Source organism: Euprymna scolopes, chromosome 35 (genome assembly GCF_053919585.1).
Source record: "Euprymna scolopes isolate OS-2025 chromosome 35, ASM5391958v1, whole genome shotgun sequence".
Taxonomy (NCBI): domain Eukaryota; kingdom Metazoa; phylum Mollusca; class Cephalopoda; order Sepiida; family Sepiolidae; genus Euprymna; species Euprymna scolopes.
The window spans coordinates 42,781,388-42,802,326 of record NC_136516.1 but is presented as its reverse complement, the minus strand read 5'-3'; the positions used below and the strand labels follow the sequence as shown (position 1 = coordinate 42,802,326).

At 33.4% G+C, this 20,939-nt stretch overlaps 1 protein-coding gene across 1 annotated transcript in view; it reads left to right on the top strand.

Moving 5' to 3' along the window:
- LOC145259836 (TRAF3-interacting protein 1-like) overlaps positions 1–20,939 on the top strand; it is a 217,903-nt gene that overhangs the window by 4,726 nt on the left and 192,238 nt on the right. The window contains exons 2-3 of the mRNA XM_080117663.1: positions 2,605–2,673; positions 10,191–10,239. Coding sequence (XP_079973789.1) covers positions 2,605–2,673; positions 10,191–10,239 — 118 coding nt within the window. The remainder of the gene's footprint in view (positions 1–2,604; positions 2,674–10,190; positions 10,240–20,939) is intronic.

The following is a 20,939-nucleotide window of genomic DNA, read 5'->3' as shown; positions in this document are numbered from 1 at the left end:
CCACGTTTAAAAGCCATTTTCATTTCTTCACCGACTCCTATGATTCTTAATTTCCAACTCAATAAATTCACTATCCTCTTTGGTGTACTGGTTAGCAAGGATGACTAATTACTGTACGTTTTTGAGTTCGATCCCACCTCTCTCTGTGTATCTTTAAAAAAATTTTTTTATTTCATCTTTGTGCCAATATCCTCTTCCCAGGCAAAAGTTAATTACCAACACTTTTTTTCACATTCTTTTTTTTTTCTCAAATACGATGAAAAGCTTGACTGGCCTCAAGCCAGACATTCATTTCTGTGCCTACGTGAACTCATTCACTTAACTTTTTAATCGCTAAATTTGAACGCTTTTCACTTCCTCTCACATCGTAGCGTAGCAGTAAGGTGTCAGCTTTTTTCTTTCACTATCTTTTCCACCTTTGCATCACGGGTTCGAGCCTGCCTGCCTACTACCACTTTTTTTTTCTCCCCAAACACCCGGGTAACGCCGAGCATCCCTGCTAGTACAATAATAAATACGAAATTTGCATTAATCAAAATATTTAAGCATATTTTACGACTGGGCAAAGCAAGGTGAACTGCTAGTATATATATATATATATATATATATATATATATATATATATATATAATCTATAATATAAAGCTGAATGTGTGTGTGTGTGTGTGGTCACGAATAGGCTCCTATATGGTTGGCTATTTTAAAAAACTGCCTACATATAATGATAGAAGCTGTATCGAGACACAGGAATGGGTATGTTTGATGTGGCAGAATGGTGATTCATTAAAATTGTGGGGTCTGCGTTCGCGCCTGGTCAACAAAGTATGGAAATAAAAATTTTTTTGATATAGATGTACATAATAATACTTTGATAAGTAAGGGATGGTATAATAAAATTGTGGGGTCTGCGTTTGTGCCTGGCCTCCATAGAATGGAAATAGGCACAAACTTTAATAAAGACTTTTCATATCTATCTGCGTAAATATACTTTGATAATTATGTTTCAGTTTGAAGAAATATGGTATAATAAAATTATGGGGTGTTCATTCGCACCTGACCTCCATAGAATGGAAATATGTCACAAAGTTTAACAAGGTTTTTTAATATAGATCCACAGAATATTGTGATAAGTATTTCAGTGTGAACAGGTATGGTATAATAAATTATGGGGTTTATTTATTTTATTTTTACTTTCATCATATTTTTCTTTGGTTTTGATACCCACAAATTCGAAGCTATCTCTTTACAACCCTTCCTTTTCATAACCTATCATACTTTCATAAATCAGAGTCCATTTTCTGTAGGCTATTTTTGAACCCAGTCAACGACGGGTACTTTTGCTAGTATATATATAATATATATATATATATATATATATATATATACTTTGTTTCACCGTAAACAGGACATATTGTCACTTGGACATAAGGGGTTACTATTTGAGATTATGTCAAAGAGAGGATTGCGGGGAACTGAGCAATGAGATGTCTGTTCACATTACATTTAAACTTCTGCAGGTTAGTACGGTAAGAGAAGCAGAAAACCTCTGCAGACCTCTACAGTAAAGAGGTGGGAATTTGCTGCTTGCTGGATTAGTTGGGAGTATGTAGGTTAAGAGAACACAAGTGTTATGTGCATTTGAGCACATTCTATTAAAGTACTTGTAAAACAGGAAAAGGGATGCAACATTGCGGTGATGGGACAGAGGTTATGGACATGTGTATGTCAAAGATTAAAGTATCAACAGTCAGACGTTTGACTAAAATACGACGATGATCCTTTTTATCCTAACAAAAGCTGGCACCCGTTTATCGATGATTTTGTTTGTTTAGTTTTTATGGCAAGAGTCTTTACAAAAATAGAAATAATTGCATTCTTCGAGCCTGTTTTTAATTAGTTTTCAAGAATGTTTACATTGCTGTCAAAACTCAGGAAATACTAGTAAGATTACCCACCTTTTGACAGGTATCTGATATTAAAAAAAACCCTTGAAGGATTTGCTAAGACACAAATTAATTCAGAACCCTATGAGGATCAAAACTGTGGGCAGAAAATAGAGCTTCGTTAGCCAAATTGTTAAAATGTTTGTGACCATAATGAGGGTATGACACCAATGGTTTTGACGATCGTTTTTATAACCACCGTTATAATAACCAACCAATCAGAAGCTTCAAAACTTACTATAAAAAATGTAGAATTTTGGATTCAATCAGTTAGCTGTCGTCTTTGTCATGAACCTGCATTTGATTCTTCGCCGCCATCTTTGTTACTAGGAATTACTTAACACTCAAGATCGAAACTGCATTTGATTCTTTGCCGATTTGATTTACTGCTGCCATCTTTGTTCAACATAATGTCTCCACACTTAACACTAATACATCTTAAAATGGAGTACTGTTGTCACAGCCCGGTAGAAGCTGCTCAGATCACCGTTTCCTGCTTTGACAGGGTTCAAAACTAGCTTCGAAATCTAGTGGGTAATGTCCTTCTTTCCTCCTTCTTACAGAAGAAATGTTGCGAGTCTATCTCTTTTCATGACATGTGTTCGACTGAGCTTCAGTCGCAGTTGTAGATCAAAATTACCCTTTTTTTTTCTATTTGCAGGTGATCAATACGACTGGTTTCATGCAGGGATTATATTCCACGGAGGAACAGAATTCTGATCATGTTAAGGTACATTTTATCTAGTTTTTAAAAATTTTTTTATCTTTATTTTTTTAATTAAACTTGGAGGGGGGCGCCTGGCTTTGCCCGGGTGTAAAATAAACTTAAATATGATATTTTAGATTATAGAGTTTTGATTTCAAAAGTAAAAATAAAAGTGTTTGGGCTCGATCAGCGAAAATCGAAACCAAAACTCTAGCATTCGAAGCTGGTGACATTACCACTCTACCAATGTGACGCGGATATGATTAAAAATGAAAAATTTTAAATAAATTTAGATAAATATACAAAGTGTATAACGATTTTTTCGATTTGGACCCATTTTTGACACCTTAACACTATTTTAACCGGCTAAACCCCCCTAAAAGAACAGTCCTAAAAAATACAATCATTTTAGGCCCCTAGCGCTGCTCTGCGACTTTTAGTTTCAGAGGAGATAGAGTTTGAAAATATGGAGACAGACAGACAGACATATAGCCTTTTTTGTTACTGAATTTTTGAGATGAGGATTGGTTCTTTGGATTCCTCGGACAACTTTTCTCATCCTGAATGTTTTTTTTTTTTTTTAAATTTTCTTCCTTTGAAGATTGTAACGCTGGGTATGGGGCAGCCAAACCAGCTGTCAACATTGCCCTGCTTTTTATTGAAACCAGCCGAGAGCTCTTTTTAGTATCCTCGTTCCCTTAAGTGCAATTGTCTGGATCTCTTTTGCACTTGGTTCACCAGGACTATCAGTTAGGTAGGACTTCAGGTTCTTCTTTATAAGTCCTGTGGCACCTATAATAACTGGTATGATTGATATCTCCCTAAGATTTCAGTTTCTTTTCATATCATACATGAGACTTTGATATTTGGTCTGTTTCTCTCTTTCAGCTCTGTTCAGACCTCCATCATTAGGGACACTCACTTCAACCAAGGTTGCAACTCTTTCTCTGACTTAATGTTTCGCTCGATGTCACCTCTGACTTTCTACAGATGTGTCTTGTTGAACTTGGGGGAATCTTTCTGTCAAATTGGGGAACCTGCATGCCCGCAAGGAGCCGTGGTGTAGTGGATAATTTACTTGGTAAAATTCAATTGAAAGTTACACTCCTCTGGAGGTTGAATGTCCAATCCTCAGTGCAGGCGATACTCAAAAATACAATTGCAAATCACTTAGGACTTCTACTGACAGAATGAGAGCATGCTAGCTTGATGGATTATATAAAGGATTCTGTTTGAAATTTCGAGTTCGACAGAAAGATTCCCGAGTTCTATAAGATACACCTGAAGAAGGTCGGAGGTTACATCGACCAAAACATTGTGTGGAAATAACATTCAAGATGAGAACAGTAGTCCAAATAATATGAATTGCATTTTATACAGGGTGACCTCCAAAAATGGAACCCATGGAATCTATATATATAAAAGCGAAAATGTGTGTATGTATGTTTGTATGTCCCCTAAAAACTTTCGACAGACACAAAAAAAAATTCACAAATTTGGTATCATATTAAAGCTCGACCTTCCGGACGACAAATATTGAACTTTTGGCTAAAGCCATCACCTCTGAGTAGGTTAACTGAGCGTTTTTCTGCAGGGGGGGGGCAAAAAGTGACATTTTAACGTTAATATCACGTAATTTTATACTTTTAAATCGATTCTCTGTTTGTTTATACGTAATTGAAAAAAAAGCTGAATCATGTCACGTGACTTTGACGTCAACAGGCTTTAATGGCGACGTTTGTATTGTTTCATGAAGACTCTTTATCTCATTATCGTACAAATTAAAATATTAACTGTCAGTATCGTACAAATTAAAATATTAACTTACACGTTCTGTAAATGTTTCCAATGTGATTATCAGGTTAAAAATAGTAAATATACGAAAGTATAACAAAAAATGTCAAGCAAAAATAAGGAAAAAAAAAATTAAGCTTAAAAATATTCACCGATTACAAGACCGATTGTTATGTTTACACTAAAAAATAAACAGCAATTTTCTGTTTTGTATTATTAACACAACACCTCTTACCTCTATTAAACTGGAGGCGGGGGGTTGACGGATGAGGCCGCTTGAATTAGCTAAAATTACTTGTAGAATCAGTGTTTTTTTTTTTTTTTTTTTTTTTTTTTTTTACATAGGCATCACCACATTATCAAGGCCCAGAGGCCACTCAAGGATAAGGGTTAAAGAGTGTACAGTAGAAATTGGACAATATAGTAATCATTAGTAATGAAAATTTGGTAAATTTGATAACTTGTGTTACATTTCCTTCGCTAAACATTTCATTTCTGGGTGACGTTTGTTCTCTAAAGCTTGACCTCACAGGCGGGTGCCTCCTCCTCATTTCCAAGTGACATTTGTTTCTCTAAAGCTCGACCTCCCAGGCGTAGCCTCCTCCTCATTTCCGAGTAGCATTTATTTCGCTAAAGCTCGACTCCCAGACGTAGCCTCCTCCTCATTTCCGAGTAGCATTTATTTCGCTAAAGCTCGACTCCCAGACGTAGCCTCCTCCTCATTTCCGAGTAGCATTTATTTCGCTAAAGCTCGACTCCCAGACGTAGCCTCCTCCTCATTTCCGAGTAGCATTTATTTCGCTAAAGCTCGACTCCCAGACGTAGCGTCCTTCTCATTTCTTAGTGACGTTTGTTTCTCTAAAGCTCAAACTCCCCAGCGTTCTTAGTATTGGGAGGTTATGTTTTTCATACAATCATTGTTATAATGTTCAAGCGACCTCCCTTGGATGTAGCTTTATTGTCGAATACCATTACAAAAATATACAATCATTGTTATAATATGCAAGTGAACTCCCTTGGATGTAGCTTCATTGTCGAATATCAGTAGATTAATATACAACCATTGTTACAATATGCAAGTTACGTCCCTTGGATGTAGTTTCATTGTCGAATACTATTAGATTAATATGCAATCATTGTTATAATTTGCAAGTGACTTCCTTTGGATGTAGCTTCATTGTCGAATACCATTAGATTAATATACAATCATTGTTATAATATGCAAGTGACCTGCCTTTGATGTAGCTTCATTGTCGAATACCATTAGATTAATATACAATCATTGTTATAATTTGTAAGTGACCTCCTTTGGATGTAGCTTCATTGTCGAATACCATTAGATTAATATACAATCATTGTTAAAATATGCAAGTGACTTTCCTTTGATGTAGCTTCATTGTCGAATACCATTGTCAATCATTGTTATAATATGAATGTGACCCCCATTGGATGTTCTTCATTGACAAATATAAAGAATAATATACAATCATATTTATAATATGCAAGTGACCTGCCTTTGATGTAGCACTAGCATGGCATATGTACTAGCAGATTACGTGGCATGGCCTGCGATTTTCTTTTTTTTTTTTTTTTTTACATAGGCGTCACCACTTATCAAGACCGATAGGTCACTCAAGGATAAGGGTTAAAGAGTGTACAGCAGTCAAAAGGACAATATAGTAATCAATAGTAATGGAAGTTTGATAAATTTGTTAACAAGTGGAACGGCTCATCAGAAACTTGTTCACGTTGGATTTGAAGACAACCATATTATAGACAGCTGGAAAGCAGGAAAACGGAAGACAATTCCACAGGCGTGCAGTTCTAAGAAAGAAGCTTTGATCATGGAATCTATGTTTAGGTTTAGCCACAGATAAAGAGTGGGGGAATTATTGATAGTGTTTTCAGCTAGATGAAGGTTTCTTTTGAAAGTTTGGCGAGGAGGGACCATAGATTGAAGCTCAGTCGAACACTTTCCATGAAAATAACGATAAAGCAGAGATAAACTCGCAACATCTCTTCTGTGAGATAGAGGTTGCAGCGAAGAGAAAAGGACATCTCCCACTAGGCCACAAAGTCTATTTTGAACCCTATCAAGGCAGGACAAGTCTTTTCTAGCAGCTCCTGCCCATATGTGGCAACAGTATTCCATATTTAGACGTATCTGGCTTTTATATAGATAGAGAATTGCATCAGCAGTGAGATATCTACTGGATCGATAGAAGGATCCGACCATTTTTCCAGCGGCCTTGGCAACAGATACAATTCATGGAATGTTTCCTAGCAGAACACTTGGCGTCGCCTGAGATCAGAAACAAATGGTTGATATATGTACTAGCATATTACCTGGCGTAGCCGGGGATTGTATTACATAAGTGGAAAATACCCAGCATCGCCAGGGATTGTATGACATAGCACTAGTATGACATATGTACTAGAAGATTACCCGCCATGGCCCAGGATTGGATACAGTTCATGGAATGTTTTCTAGCAGAACACTCGGCATCGCCTGGGATCAGAAAAAATTGGTTGATATATGTACTAGCCAAATACCTGGCATAACCCGGGATTGTTTTACATAGGTGGATATATGTACTAGCAGAATACGCGGCGTTGCCTGAGATTGGATTAAATAGGTGTATATGTACTAGCAAAATACCCAGCGTCACCCTGGATTGTATGACATAGCACTAGCATGGCATATGTATTAGCAGATTATGCGGAATTGCCCGGGATAGAATACAATTCATGGAATGTTTCCTAGCAGAACACTTGGCATCGCCTGGATCAGAAAAAATTCATTGATATATGTACTAGCCGAATACCCTGCGTCGCCTGGGATTGTATTACGTAGGTGGATATATGTACTAACAGAATACCCGGGGTTGCTGGGATTGGATAAAATAGGTGTTTATGTACTAGCAGATTACCCGGCATGGCCTGGAATTGGATACAATTCATGGAATGTTTCCTAGCAAAAAACTCAGCGTTGCATGGGATCGGAAAAAATTGGTTGATATATGTACTAGCCAAATACCCGATGTCGCCTGCGATTGGATTACATAGGTGGATATATGTACTAGCAGAATACCTCGCGTAGCCTAGGATTGGATAAAATAGGTGTATATGTACTAGCAAAATACTCAGCGTTGCCCAGGATTGGATAAAATAGGTGGATATGTACCAGCAAAATATCAAGCGTCGCCCGGGATTGTATGAGATAAGTGGATATGTGTACTATCAGACTACCCGGCATGACCTGGAATTGGATAAAATTCATGAAGTAAAAACGCTTGTGAAATTGTTTCATATATGTATGTAAATTACCTGTCCTGGTGTAGGTAAAATTATTTTAAGTATGTGTTGTATATTACCCGTCCTTGTAAAGGTAAAATTATTTCATATACATGCTGTAAATTATCTACCCTAGGTAAGATACAATTATTTCATACGTCTAATACCCGTCCTAGGTAGGTAAATATTCTTTTGCTTGAAATAGAAAATGATACAAAAACATTAAAAATTCCTCTCTCCTAAGAATAACAAATATAGTCAAAATCAAATTCAATTTTCTCATTGTTTATACGGTCTTGGGCAACGCTGGGTAGCCCCGCTAGTCTATAATATAAATCTCACCTGTCTGTTTAAATGTATGTATGTATGTTTGTATGTCTACCTAAAACTTTCGACAGATGTGACGGATTTTCACAAGATCGGTATCATTTTGAAGCTCGACATCTCGGACGACAAATATCGAAAAATTGGCCAAAAACATTAGTTCCTTCACCTTCAACTGGGCAGTTTTATACAAGGAGGGGTTGATTTTTTGCAAGCCATTATTGCAAGTCATCGTATCGGTTGGATTGACTTTGCCTAATTTTTTATGTTCCGAACTTCCGGTTGCGTCATGAAATAGGAGTAAGATGTTAGATTTTCTTTCACTTTCTTTTCCGCCTTTGCATCACAGGTTCGAGCCTGCCTGCCTACTACCACTTTTATTTATTTATTTTATTTTTTTTATTCATTATTTTTGCTCAACACACACCTCTAAACACCCAGGCAATGCTGGACACCCAGGCTAGTCTATTATATAAAGGGTAGTTGTGGGTTTCTGTGTGTTTGTATGTCCAGCTAAAAGTGAAAAGAAACTATAAAAACCCCATAATGTTGGCATATTCTTTATTGATATTGCCCCGGATGTATAATATCTAAAATTAAAAAAAAAATTATTAACATTTATGGTTAATTGAGCCAGGTTTTATCAGGAGAACGTAGATGTAACAAGAAGTTTTAATAGAAATACGCTGTGCTTTGCTTCTGGTAATGCCGGATAAATTATTAGTTGTTAATAAAATTTACAATCCTTTCTGTAACCCAACGATATTTGGTGCAAATAAGTTTCAATTGATGCCTGACTTGTCCACCAAGTTTCATGTCCAACAGTCTTTGTTTCATCATTTATGAATGATAAGCACCACTGGATATTAATAAGACCTTGTTTGAGGTTTCCAAAGTCTGTGTGTCTCTGATATGTTTATTACACCTTGCACCAAGTTTTTTTTTTTTTATGCATTTTTCTGCACAATGTGTTTTTGGAATGTAACTTAAACAAAATTTTGTCAGAGTAATTTCTTTTAATAATTATGCAATTAATTACATAATCCACTTTGAAAGAACAATAGAGTTATTCGAACCACATGTTTATAACTAAATTATGGTTAATCAGTCAATTCTGGCTGTCTTTGTTCCAGAGTGTGATCGAAACATAGACAAGAGAGAGAGAGAGAGAGAGAGAGAGAGAGAGAGAGAGAGAGAGAGAGAGAGAGAGAGAGAGAGAGAGAGAGAGAGAGTCAGTTATGGTAAGTGCATTGCTCACCCTATTGCAATTTTTGTTAGATATTTATCATGTCTTTTATCATTAGTCTCTCCCCCAGGACTGCAAAACAAACTTTGCCAATAAATCCCTCTGCCCTTATCTTGACATCATGTTCACTTACCGACATCAAAGACTTCCACTCATACAATAGAGGATTCAAAATCAGATATTATTTTTCTGAATTTTTGAAATGAGGATTAATAATTCATATTATTTTGATTATTCAAACTACTGTTCAGTGTTATTTTTACAACATTTCGGTCAATGTAACCTCCGACCCTCTCCTATCTTGTCGAACTCGGGAATCTTTCTATCGAAATCTAAAATCTGCACAGAATTTTTAATGGAACCTTTATTTAATCCTTGACTGTAGCAGTCCTAAATAATTTGCAATTGTATTTTAGTGTCATTTTCACTGAGTCAATGGCATAGCAGATAAAATACTTGATAAAATTCAGTTGTAACTTACGCTCTTTTGGAGGTTGAAGGTTCATTCCTCAGTGCATAAACCACTAAAATACAATTGTGAATGGCTGACAAAACTAGAACATAGTAGTCCTGTGGATTAAATAAAAGATTCTGTTCAAAATTCCATGTGTATTCTTGAGTTGGACAAGATACACCTGAAGGTCAAAGGTTACACTGACCAAAACATTGTCTGAATAATACAAATAATACAAACCAATAAATCAATCAACCACTAGATCCATTCTAATCTTGGTTTCTAGCATTTCCTGCATAATCACTAATATATACTAGTTAATATATCCACTAGCCAACCTAGCCACTCTAAAATTTAACAAATACATCTTATACATTACGATTGTTTTATTTTTTTCAAAATTTGTTTTTTCAATTTCCATTTTTACAGGATAAAGAAAGCAAAATTGCTTTTCTACAAAAAGCTCTTGACATGGTGTGTAAGTATTCAATTTTATTTATTTATTTTAAATTTTATTTAATCCATGGATTCCTTGATAATAGTTAGATGAAAAGAAAAAATTAAAAATAAAAGTTTTTTAAAAATTTTATTTGAAATTTTATAAGAAATATATTTATGTAATTATAAAATATATGTTTTTTTAATTTTAAAAATAAAAGTATTTTATTTGAATTTATATAATAAATATATGTTTATGAAAATAACAAATAAAATTATTGAAATCAAAATAACAAATAAAATTATTGAAATCAAAATAACAAATGAAATTATTGAAATTAAAATAAATAAAATTATTGAAATAAAAATAACAAAATTTAAAACATCATAAAAAAAATGTATCCAAAATAGTTTAAAAAGATTTTGAAAACGAGTGCAAAAAATGTTATCAATAATTCTTAAAAAACAAAACTAATTTCAATAATTCTTAATCAAAATAAGACTGAAAAAACTTTTCAATGATTATTGATCCCCTGCTTTATCGGAGAGGGACCTATGTTTTCAGTGGCATCCGTGCGTCCATGCGTCCGTTTTTCTGGATTATTACCAGATAACTGTCCCTTAGTTTTTCTTGAAATTTTGCCACAAATTGTATTTCATTAAGTAGATATGCACAGTAAAAATTTTGTTTTTGTGAAAATTCCCGTTGTGTCCCCAGGGGCTCAAAAGGTTTGTTAAATAAAAAAAAGAAAGAAAAACGCAAAAAAAAAAACAAGAGTACATGCATAAGGGAGAAATAGGCGTGAGAAAAAAAGAAGTGAAGGAACTGATTTTCCTTGTCACCGTTTCTGGTAACAGCCACGCTGGAAGTTAGAAAGTATGTTAGCTGACTGTTACAGCAGCAACTGGGTTCAAGAATCAAAGGACATGAGTCTGACTGATGGAGGAGTATAATTTTATTTCGGCACATGTGTTCAGCAGAAAACAATCGTATATTCTTCAACGCGAAAACCAAAACAAACACAAATGCACTCATTACTATTTTGAAAGGGAAAACACACCATAACGTGAAATATCAGTGATTATTTGAATCGGATGAAATTAGAGAACTCATATGCTTACCTCTTTTTGCCGTGCTAGTAAGCCACAAAGACAACGTCAGTCTTGCATTTTTTTTTTTTTTTTACAAAGGAATCACCACTTATCAAGGCCCAGAGGCCACTCGAGGATAAGGGTTAAAGAGTGTACATTGGTCAAAAGGACAATATCATAGTAATTGTTAAAAATGTAAATTTGGTAAATTGGATTACTTAAAAGGGAACGGCTCATCAAGAACTTGTTTACATTGGACTTGAAGATGACCATATTGTAGTCAGCTGGAAAGCAGGTAAACGGAAGAGAGTTCCACAGGTGTGCAGTTCTTAGAAAGAAGCTTTGTTCATGGAATCTATGTTTAGGTTTAGGCACAGATCGGTCAATTTGAAAACAGCCGAATCCATGCCAGGCAGTGTTCAGGACGGAAGTTCCTCCCACAATTTCCTTCTGGATGCTGGTGGTGTGAGAAGCAAAAGGCTATTCAGAAGTTAACTTTGGTGATACCATTGGAACACAACAGGGAGTCGGTTCTGGTGTATTTGCAAGAGTTAAGACTGGATGGAATGAATTTAGGGGATTTTCTTATTCTGCCTTGACAGAGTTCAAAATAGACTTTGTAGCCTAGTGGGGAATGCCCCTTTCTCTTCCCTGCAATCTCTTTCTCACAGAAGAAATATTGCGAGTCTGTCTCTGCGTTATCATTATTTTCATGGCAAGTGCTCGTCTGAGATCCAATCTATGGTCCCCCCTCACCAAACATTCACGAAAAACACTCGTCTAGCTGAAAACACTATCAATAATTTCCCCCACTCTTTATCTGTGCCTAAACCTAAACGTAAATTCCTTTGTAAAAAAAAGTTATAAAATGTCCTGTGAAAGGGATATATTTGTATGAAATAGCTGAGTGGTCTTGGCTGTAGTATTTTACTAATAATTGAGTACCGAATAGGTGTTTGTGGTCGGGGCTGGTAATATCCTTAAGTGTGAGATTTACAGCATGTCTTCCTTAGGCTACTATACTAGTCGGTATTTATAGCTTACACCAGCCAATCATATTCTTGTGAAGAGGAACCGACAGGATATACGAACAACTTTATCTTTAGTTGATCTTTGACAACTAAATATTTTCGTTTACTAGATAAAATAAAAAATTTACTGGCCAAACCCATGTGATTTTTGGAATATTACATTTTTGTTTCATGACGAGTACGTATATCAAAGAGAATTTTCTGTATTTTTCCTTAAATAAATGTAATTCTAAATACGCACTGAATTTTATGTTGAAACTTGAAAGTATAAACATTTGAATTTCTACAGATGTTTTTTTAAAGGGACTTTGTTTTAAAAAAAAGAGTATATTGTTCTATTAAACTTTTATTGTTTAAATAATTTGACTTTGCTTATTTTATTTAAATAAAAAAAAAGGTTGAAAAGATAATTTGTAACTCGGCAATAAGCTTTGGAAGATTGTCGGTGAAAAAAAAACAAAACAATCGCCAAAAGATAAGTGTTTTATTATTTCTAATCGCCACTTGAAAAAAAAATCACTTGCAAATGGGACCGTTTCACTTATAAAAACTGTATAGTAATATATATAGATTTATTCATTTATTTAATAAGAGTATACATCTAATAGTGGTATTGGGTGGGTGAGAACTACTTATATCATGGTATTTCAAAGCCTAATGCTTTTATCCCGATAAGCTCCAAAACAATTTATTGAGCTTTGTATTATCCTGATAAGTCTCCTTTTAAAGAATTGATTTTATTCTCTTCCTTTAACTCCAGCATATATATATATATATATATATATATATATATATATATATATATATATGTTGTTGTTTTTTTTCAAACGATGAATACGGTTAATATTGGCTTCGCCTCGAAGCTCGTATTTATTTAGAAAGTCACCCATAATTTGTTTGGACGTATATATAACATTTTTATTTATTTATTATTTTTAAATAATAATAATAAAATATATATATATATATATATATATATAATATTCCATAAAACCTAAACAGCGAAATTAAAATTTTTTATAAAATGTGTATTTGTTGAAAATTTATGATTTTTTAAAAAATATATGTATCTGTTAAATGTATTGATTTGTTAAATATATAACCTTGTTGAAATTGTTTTTTACTTCTTGTTCAACCTTTCAGCCCAAAACAATAAATGTTAAGGGGGCAAAATTGGGGTCAAAGTTTAAAGAAATTTGACCTCTGAGGTCTCTACCAAATTATTCAGCCAACTTGAATACCCTTTATGTAAAATTTCAAATATTTAGACCCAAAATTGGCTGAATAGTTTGCTAGAGACCGCAAAGGTAAAATCTTTAGAACTTTTACCCCTTGGCAGACAAATTTTCAGTCAAAAACCGATTAGAAAGCTTGCCCTATGTCTGAATACACTTTATGTAAAATTTCAAATGTTTAGACCAAAAATTGGCTGAGTAATTTGGTAGAGACCGCAGAGATAAAACTTTGACCCCAATTTTTCCCCCTTAACATTTATTGTTTTGCGCGGAAAGGTTGAACAAGAAGTAAAAAACAATTTCAACAAAGTTATATATTTAACAAATCAATACATTTAACAGGTTTATGTATTTAACAAATTCATTAATTTTGACCCCCTAATATTTATTGTTTTGGGCTCAAATCAAATTAAAAACTTTGATCCATGTCCAAGTAACCTACATCTAAAATTTCACAGAGGAGTTTGGTAGAGTTTTCAAAGGTCAAATCGTTGAACTTAGACCCCTTGACAGCCAAATTTCTGTCCAAAAAACAATTAAAAAACTTTTCCGAAATCTCAATACTCCTTATGTCAAATCTCGAGTCTGTAGACTGAAAATTGACAGCATAGTTTGGTAAGAAAATTTACACACACATTTTCACTTTTATAGATTTATAATACTGTATGCATGCATATATATATATATATATATATATATATATATATATATAAAAAATAAAAAAATAAAAAAAAATATAACACGGAAATTACATAATTGTCGATGCAATAATTTATTTCAACCTTATGGTATTTTCAAGCATCTAAATCAGACAATTACATTTTTGATACTGAAAAAAAGAAAAGAAAAGATCGGGCTTCGACCCTCAAAAAACCAGAGGTGGTGGTAGTAGCAATCCACTTAATACATTTAATAGAGAGGGTGGTAGGGATTTAAAAAAATAAAAATTAAAAATTAAAAATAACAAATAAAAATATTAGATTAGACACTTATAAGCGGCAGCTCGATGTAACCATAAATACACACACACACACTCACACACACACACACACACACACACACACACACACACACACACACGCAACACATACACATACACCTACACCCACATACACACACACACACACACACACGCCTCTAAGATGTACGTTCTGACATGTAAATGCCTTGACACGCGTTTACTAACCTAGGAAGAAAGGGGCGAAAGTATACGGATATATAGTGAAAGAAATAGAACAGCGCGTAATGGAAAAAAGAAGGAAAAAAGAGGAAGAAAAAAAGAGGAGACAGTGATCAAATGTTAACTGTCATATTAGTCTAGAAACTCTGAGAAAGATAAGGGAAATAAACTGGATGTTGTACACGCGTCCTATAGTTAATTGAGTCATGGAAATTAGGTCTATTAAAAGATAAATAAAAAATAATAAAAGTAAGAAAATAAAAATAAAAATAGAAAGAATATTATATATAAAGTTTTAAAACTATCTGTATGTTATTATGTAAAAATTAGTTAGAAATAAATATTATCTTATAATTCATTTAAATATTGTATTTGTAATATAATACTATGAATTTAAAAAAAATTGAGTCTTATGTATTTAATATTTTATATATTTTCATGTAAATAATTTTATTGGTGATTATAGCGGTCGTTGTAATTAATATTTCAATTCTTAATTGATTAAGAAGTGGGAAATTGTAATATTGGCCGCCCCCAATTCGATAGGACGTATCTAGTTTCGGTTAATATATACTTTTATTCACTCCGTACAACAAAATTATTCTCATGCACGCATAAAGAAAATAATTTTTCTCTGCAGATAATACATTAGTTATTAAACTGAGTTAAGTCAAAAAGACCAAATACTAAAACTAGATATTATTAGATTTGATACAAATCAACACAAAAAGATCATAGTCTATGTATATATACTCTCCTACTGCCCACACCAATGGACCGATTATGATCAAACCTGACATGATGATTGTCTCTGACCTAGGAATGGTGCACACTATTTTTCAAGGTCAAGGTCAAAGGTTAAAGTTGTATTTGGTGCATCTCTTACAACATCCACTTACTGCAAAGGTGTCCGCAAAGTGGGTACCCGAGCGTACAGCAGGTCCCGTGCAAAGTGTGAGTATATTTTTGCTAATATATATATATATATATATATATATATATATATATATATAAAGCTTGCCCTATGTCTGAATACACTTTATGTAAAATTTCAAATGTTTAGACCAAAAATTGGCTGAGTAATTTGGTAGAGACTGCAGAGGTTAATTTTTTAAAACTTTGACCCCAATTTTTCCCCCTTAACATTTATTGTTTTTGGCTGAAAGGTTGAACAAGAAGTAAAAACAATTTCAACAAGTTTATATATTTAACAAATCAATACATTTAACAGGTTTATATATTTAACAAATCAATACATTTAACAGGTTATATATTTAATAAATCAATACATTTAACAGGTTATATATTTAATAAATCAATACATTTAACAGGTTATATATTTAATAAATCAATACATTTAACATGTTATATATTTAATAAATCAATACATTTAACAGGTTATATATTTAACAAATCAATACATTTAACAGGTTATATATTTAATAAATCAATACATTTAACAGGTTTATGTATTTAACTAATTCATTAATTTTGACCCCCTATATATATATATATTTTTTTTATTACTTGTCTTTTACTGTATATATTATCTGTTATAAATAAATAAAATGTGAAAATGACACTCAAGCTGAATAATCCAAATAATACGAATAATCAATCCTCATCACAAAATTTCAGAAACGTCATTTGAATTTATACATGTTTTTTTTTTTTTTAAAAAGCATCAAATCATTTGAGATAATGTTAAGTGAGTTTTACCCATGAAGTAAATGTGGTATTTTGGTGATTGAAACTAGTTTAGAGAATAAATCAAAGGGATAAGATTCGACCCCCATCATACCCACCTAATTTTGACCTTGTTCCACATCTTATTTATGAAGAAAATTTACTACATTATAGACTTTTTTGTAAAATTTTAAGGATAAATAAAATCTTTGGTTCCAGAGTAGTGCCAGGTGAACCGTTTTGTCAGACCATCCGATTTCATCTTAACAATAATTCATCAGCACTAGGTATACACTTACCATGTCTCTACACCACCAGAGATTGCTAAAAAACTTAAACAAGCAATAACTATAAGTAAATAAATGAAATTAAGAATTAATGATTAAGAATTTTCATGTTTCTGATTTTTGAGATGAGGATTGATAATTAATATTATTCAGATCATTCTGACTACTGTTTTCATTATGAATGTAATTCACACAACGTTCATACAAGAATTATCCACAAGGACCCATAACATAGTGGACAAAATACTTGGTAAAATTTAGTTCTTAGTTACACTCTTCTGGAGGTTGAAGGTTCAATTCTCAGTGTGGGCAACACTAAAAATACAATTGCAAATTAATTAGAACTTCTACCCAATCATTGGTGATGGAGCGAGAGCATGTTAGCCCCCTTGGATTAATTAAATGGTTCGGTTTGAAATTCTGTGCAGATTCTCTGAGTTTGACAAGATACACCTGAAGAAGGTCAGAGGTTACACTGTTAGAAATTTTGTGCAAATAATATATATATATATATATATATATGTTGTTTTGAAAAAAGAAAAACCGAATGAATTTATGAAATGATCGTTTCGTCCCTATTGCAGAGGACATCTTCAGGATATTAAAAGGAAAAATGCAAAAAAAGAAAACGATCATAGACCATACGAAAGTGAAAAGGAAACAGTGTTAGAATCCAACCCATATCGGAAAGGAAATTGAGCCATACACACACATAGTTTCCTTCCCGATATGGGTTGGATTCTAACACTGTTTCCTTTTCATTTTCGTATGGTCTATGATCGTTTTCTTTTTTGCATTTTTCCTTTTAATATCCTGAAGATGTCCTCTGCAATAGGGACGAAACGTTGATCATTTCATAAATTCATTCGGTTTTTCTTTTTTCAAACCAACATAACGTCAACCATCGCTGGTATTTTTATTTTATTTTTATTCATATATATATATACCAAGAGGGAAACTCCTGAATTAAAATGAGGTTATTAAGAGTTCTCAATAAAAAAGAACAAATTATAATATTTTTTATTCATATACACAAATATTACATAGTCGGTACACTGAACGTGCTAATGTTTCTGACAATTGGTTGGCAAGAACCAAAAGTTCTCGTCAGGCGACATAATAAAACTTATGAAGCCATAAACTTTATTATGTCGCCTGACAAGGACTTTTGGTTCTTACTAACCACATGTCTGAAACATTAGCATGTTCAGTGTCGCGACTATGTAATATTTGTCTATACAAATAAAAATATTATATATATATATATATATATATATATATATATATATACTAGCCTTTCTGTACAAGTAAAAACTCGACAAGCACTTATTTTATTTTAAGCAAAAGGCAGTTTTTGTGTGGCCCAACTTACAATCGAAGATATATTCTTCTGTGCACCTTCCTTTCTCTTGTCTTGACATGTCTCATCTGCATCATGTGTCATTTGCATCATGTCTCATCTGTATCATGTGTCATTTGCATCATGTGTCATTTTCATCATGTATCATCTGCATCATGTGTCATTTGCATCATGTATCATCTGCATCATGTGTCATTTGCATCATGTCTCATCTGTATCATGTATCATCTGCATCATGTGTCATTTGCATCATGTATCATCTGCATCATGTGTCATTTGCATCATAAGTTTGAAGAGAGAGAGAGAGAGAGAGAGAGAGAGAGAGAGATCTTCTGAATATTGAGAGAAATGGTGAATGCAAGGTGAAACTAAACGATAAAGCATGTTTAACGCCAACAAAAATGACATTTAATGTCAGGTGTGAAAGAGATGTACATTTTTATTTACAAGGGAGTCACCACTTATCAAGGCCCAAAGGCCACTCGAGGATAAGGGTTAATTAATAGAACTTATGAAATTGCTAAAAAAGGTGGTCTATCTATCTATCTATCTATCAATGTTGGGATGATTAATCAAAATCGGAAAAATCAGAACATGTAGGGGTATCGGAATCGGAAAAATTGGTGCATATTTTCCAATACCAAAACGACTTTTTTAATTATCTTTTTTTATTTGAATATGTTTAAAACAAAATTTACCTTTACCTGTAATAATTAAAAAATAATAAATATTTATTGGTTTTTGACTATTAGTAAAACTAAAATCGATAGATGATTCCCACAAGTGTATTTTTTTCATTTAGGGAAATATCTGCAAATTTAACATGTGTTTTTATGGTAATCAGGAAAAATAATGACTCTATATTTAAATATTTAGAGATTTATAAAGCATCAGAATCGAGATCAATAATTGTATCAGAATCGGAAATTTAGTACGGAATCGTTAATTGTATCGGAATTGAGAAAAATATTAGAATTGTCCCATTACTACTATCTATATATATATATATATATATATATATATATATATATATGAATATATCTATACTCATAGCCAAATTGAATATTGAAATGCTCATATCTTTGGTTCTATGGGACGAAACTACATGAAAATTTGCAGACTTTTTGAAAATTATAATATCATTCTATGGTTCAAATTTTATGACAATTGGTAAAAAAGAACCTATATTTTAAAACCAATAAAATAAGTCCCAATTTGTCTACATTTGTATATATAGTGTCCTGGCAATCCAGTTTTAGTATTGCTGTTTTGGGACAAATTATGCTTAGGTTTTTTTTTGCTTGGTTATCTCCCCTGTGGTCTTGCCGGACCACTAATAGATATTCCACCACTTTGGCAATTTTATAAGTTCCAAATGTCAGCGACTATTGATCAGAATTTAACAAATGAAGATGTATAGGAAAGCTAATGACCTGAATTATGTAGTGGACTAAATAACATTTGCCCTTAAGGTCACACATTAAAGGAATCATCCATCATCCAGAGCCTATTTTTGGCACTTTTTTACAGCCATAAAAGGTTTCAATCATAGCTTTTGTTTTCCTAGTTTTGCATATGAATTACAAAATATCTGATATATCCCCCAAATCTCTGGCCTTGATGGAGGAGAGACTAAAACTTGCTGCTATAGTTTCAAATTATCTGAAATAACAGCAAGGGGACACTTGATTTCAAATATTTCTCATATATCCCCCCTCTTTGGTTTTCATACATAGAGTAAATTTCACAGTGTATAAGTATTATTTGATACTGGAGATATTCATAATCAAACCCTATTTCCAAAAGAGGGGAGATATAACATATGAAAAATATTTGGAATCAAGTCATCCCTTGCTGTTATTTCAGATTATTTGAAACTATAGCAGCAAGTTTTAGTCTCCCCTCCATCAAGGACAGAGGTTTCAGATATATATATATATATGTTGCAAATAGAAATGTTTTCTAAATAGTTATACAATATCTTCAAATCTGATGCAGGTTTTATAAGCTAACAATAAATAAATGTGCTTTTAAAATATTTATTTACTTTCAATTTTTTGTAGTAATTGTAAACATTAGGTATAAAAAAAGCACAGTGCAATTACTGGTATGTTATTTACTATCCGAGTATTCACCCTGGAGCGTTTGGGCCGACTCCATCCAAAGAATTTGCCATGCCTGAACAAAAGCTGACTAGGCCTGACAGTCTATCACAGTAGCAGATATAAGTGATTCAAGCAGTGAACCCTGTTTGAAAAAACAAAAAACAAAAACAGGGTTCACTGCTGGAAGTTTTTTACCACAAATCTCTATGCCATATCCTTTGGGTTCACTGCTGGAAGTTTTTTTACCACAAATCTCTATGCCATATCCTTTGGGTTCACTGCTGGAAGTTTTTTACTATAAATGTCTATGCCATATCCTTTGGGTTCACTGGCACCAATTTGCCCCAAATGCTACCATCTGTTTGTGCTGTCGGATACCATCTCTCAGACAGACCCTCTTTTTGAGACGTTTCTGATGGTTTAATCACACTCTGCACCGGCAACCAGATGACCTCATCCATGCCACCATCAACCCAACTCCATTCCAGGGTTGGAAAAAATGATGTGGTGGTCAGCTGGAAACCTGGCTCAGCACGGTAAAGCAAGATGCCGATCTGATCCTGTGTTTTCGCCTCTACGGAGTGCGCTGCTGGAACCGCGAACGGCTGGACCTGATATCAACTGCAGTTTCTAACCGACATGCCTGGGTGGTTTCTATACGTACGAGATGCAGAGAATTCAGTTGGAGGAGACGGCTCAACCGACCCACGGTGAATACTGACATAACACCAACAACTAGTGAATAGTGTAAGGTCAAGGGCCCA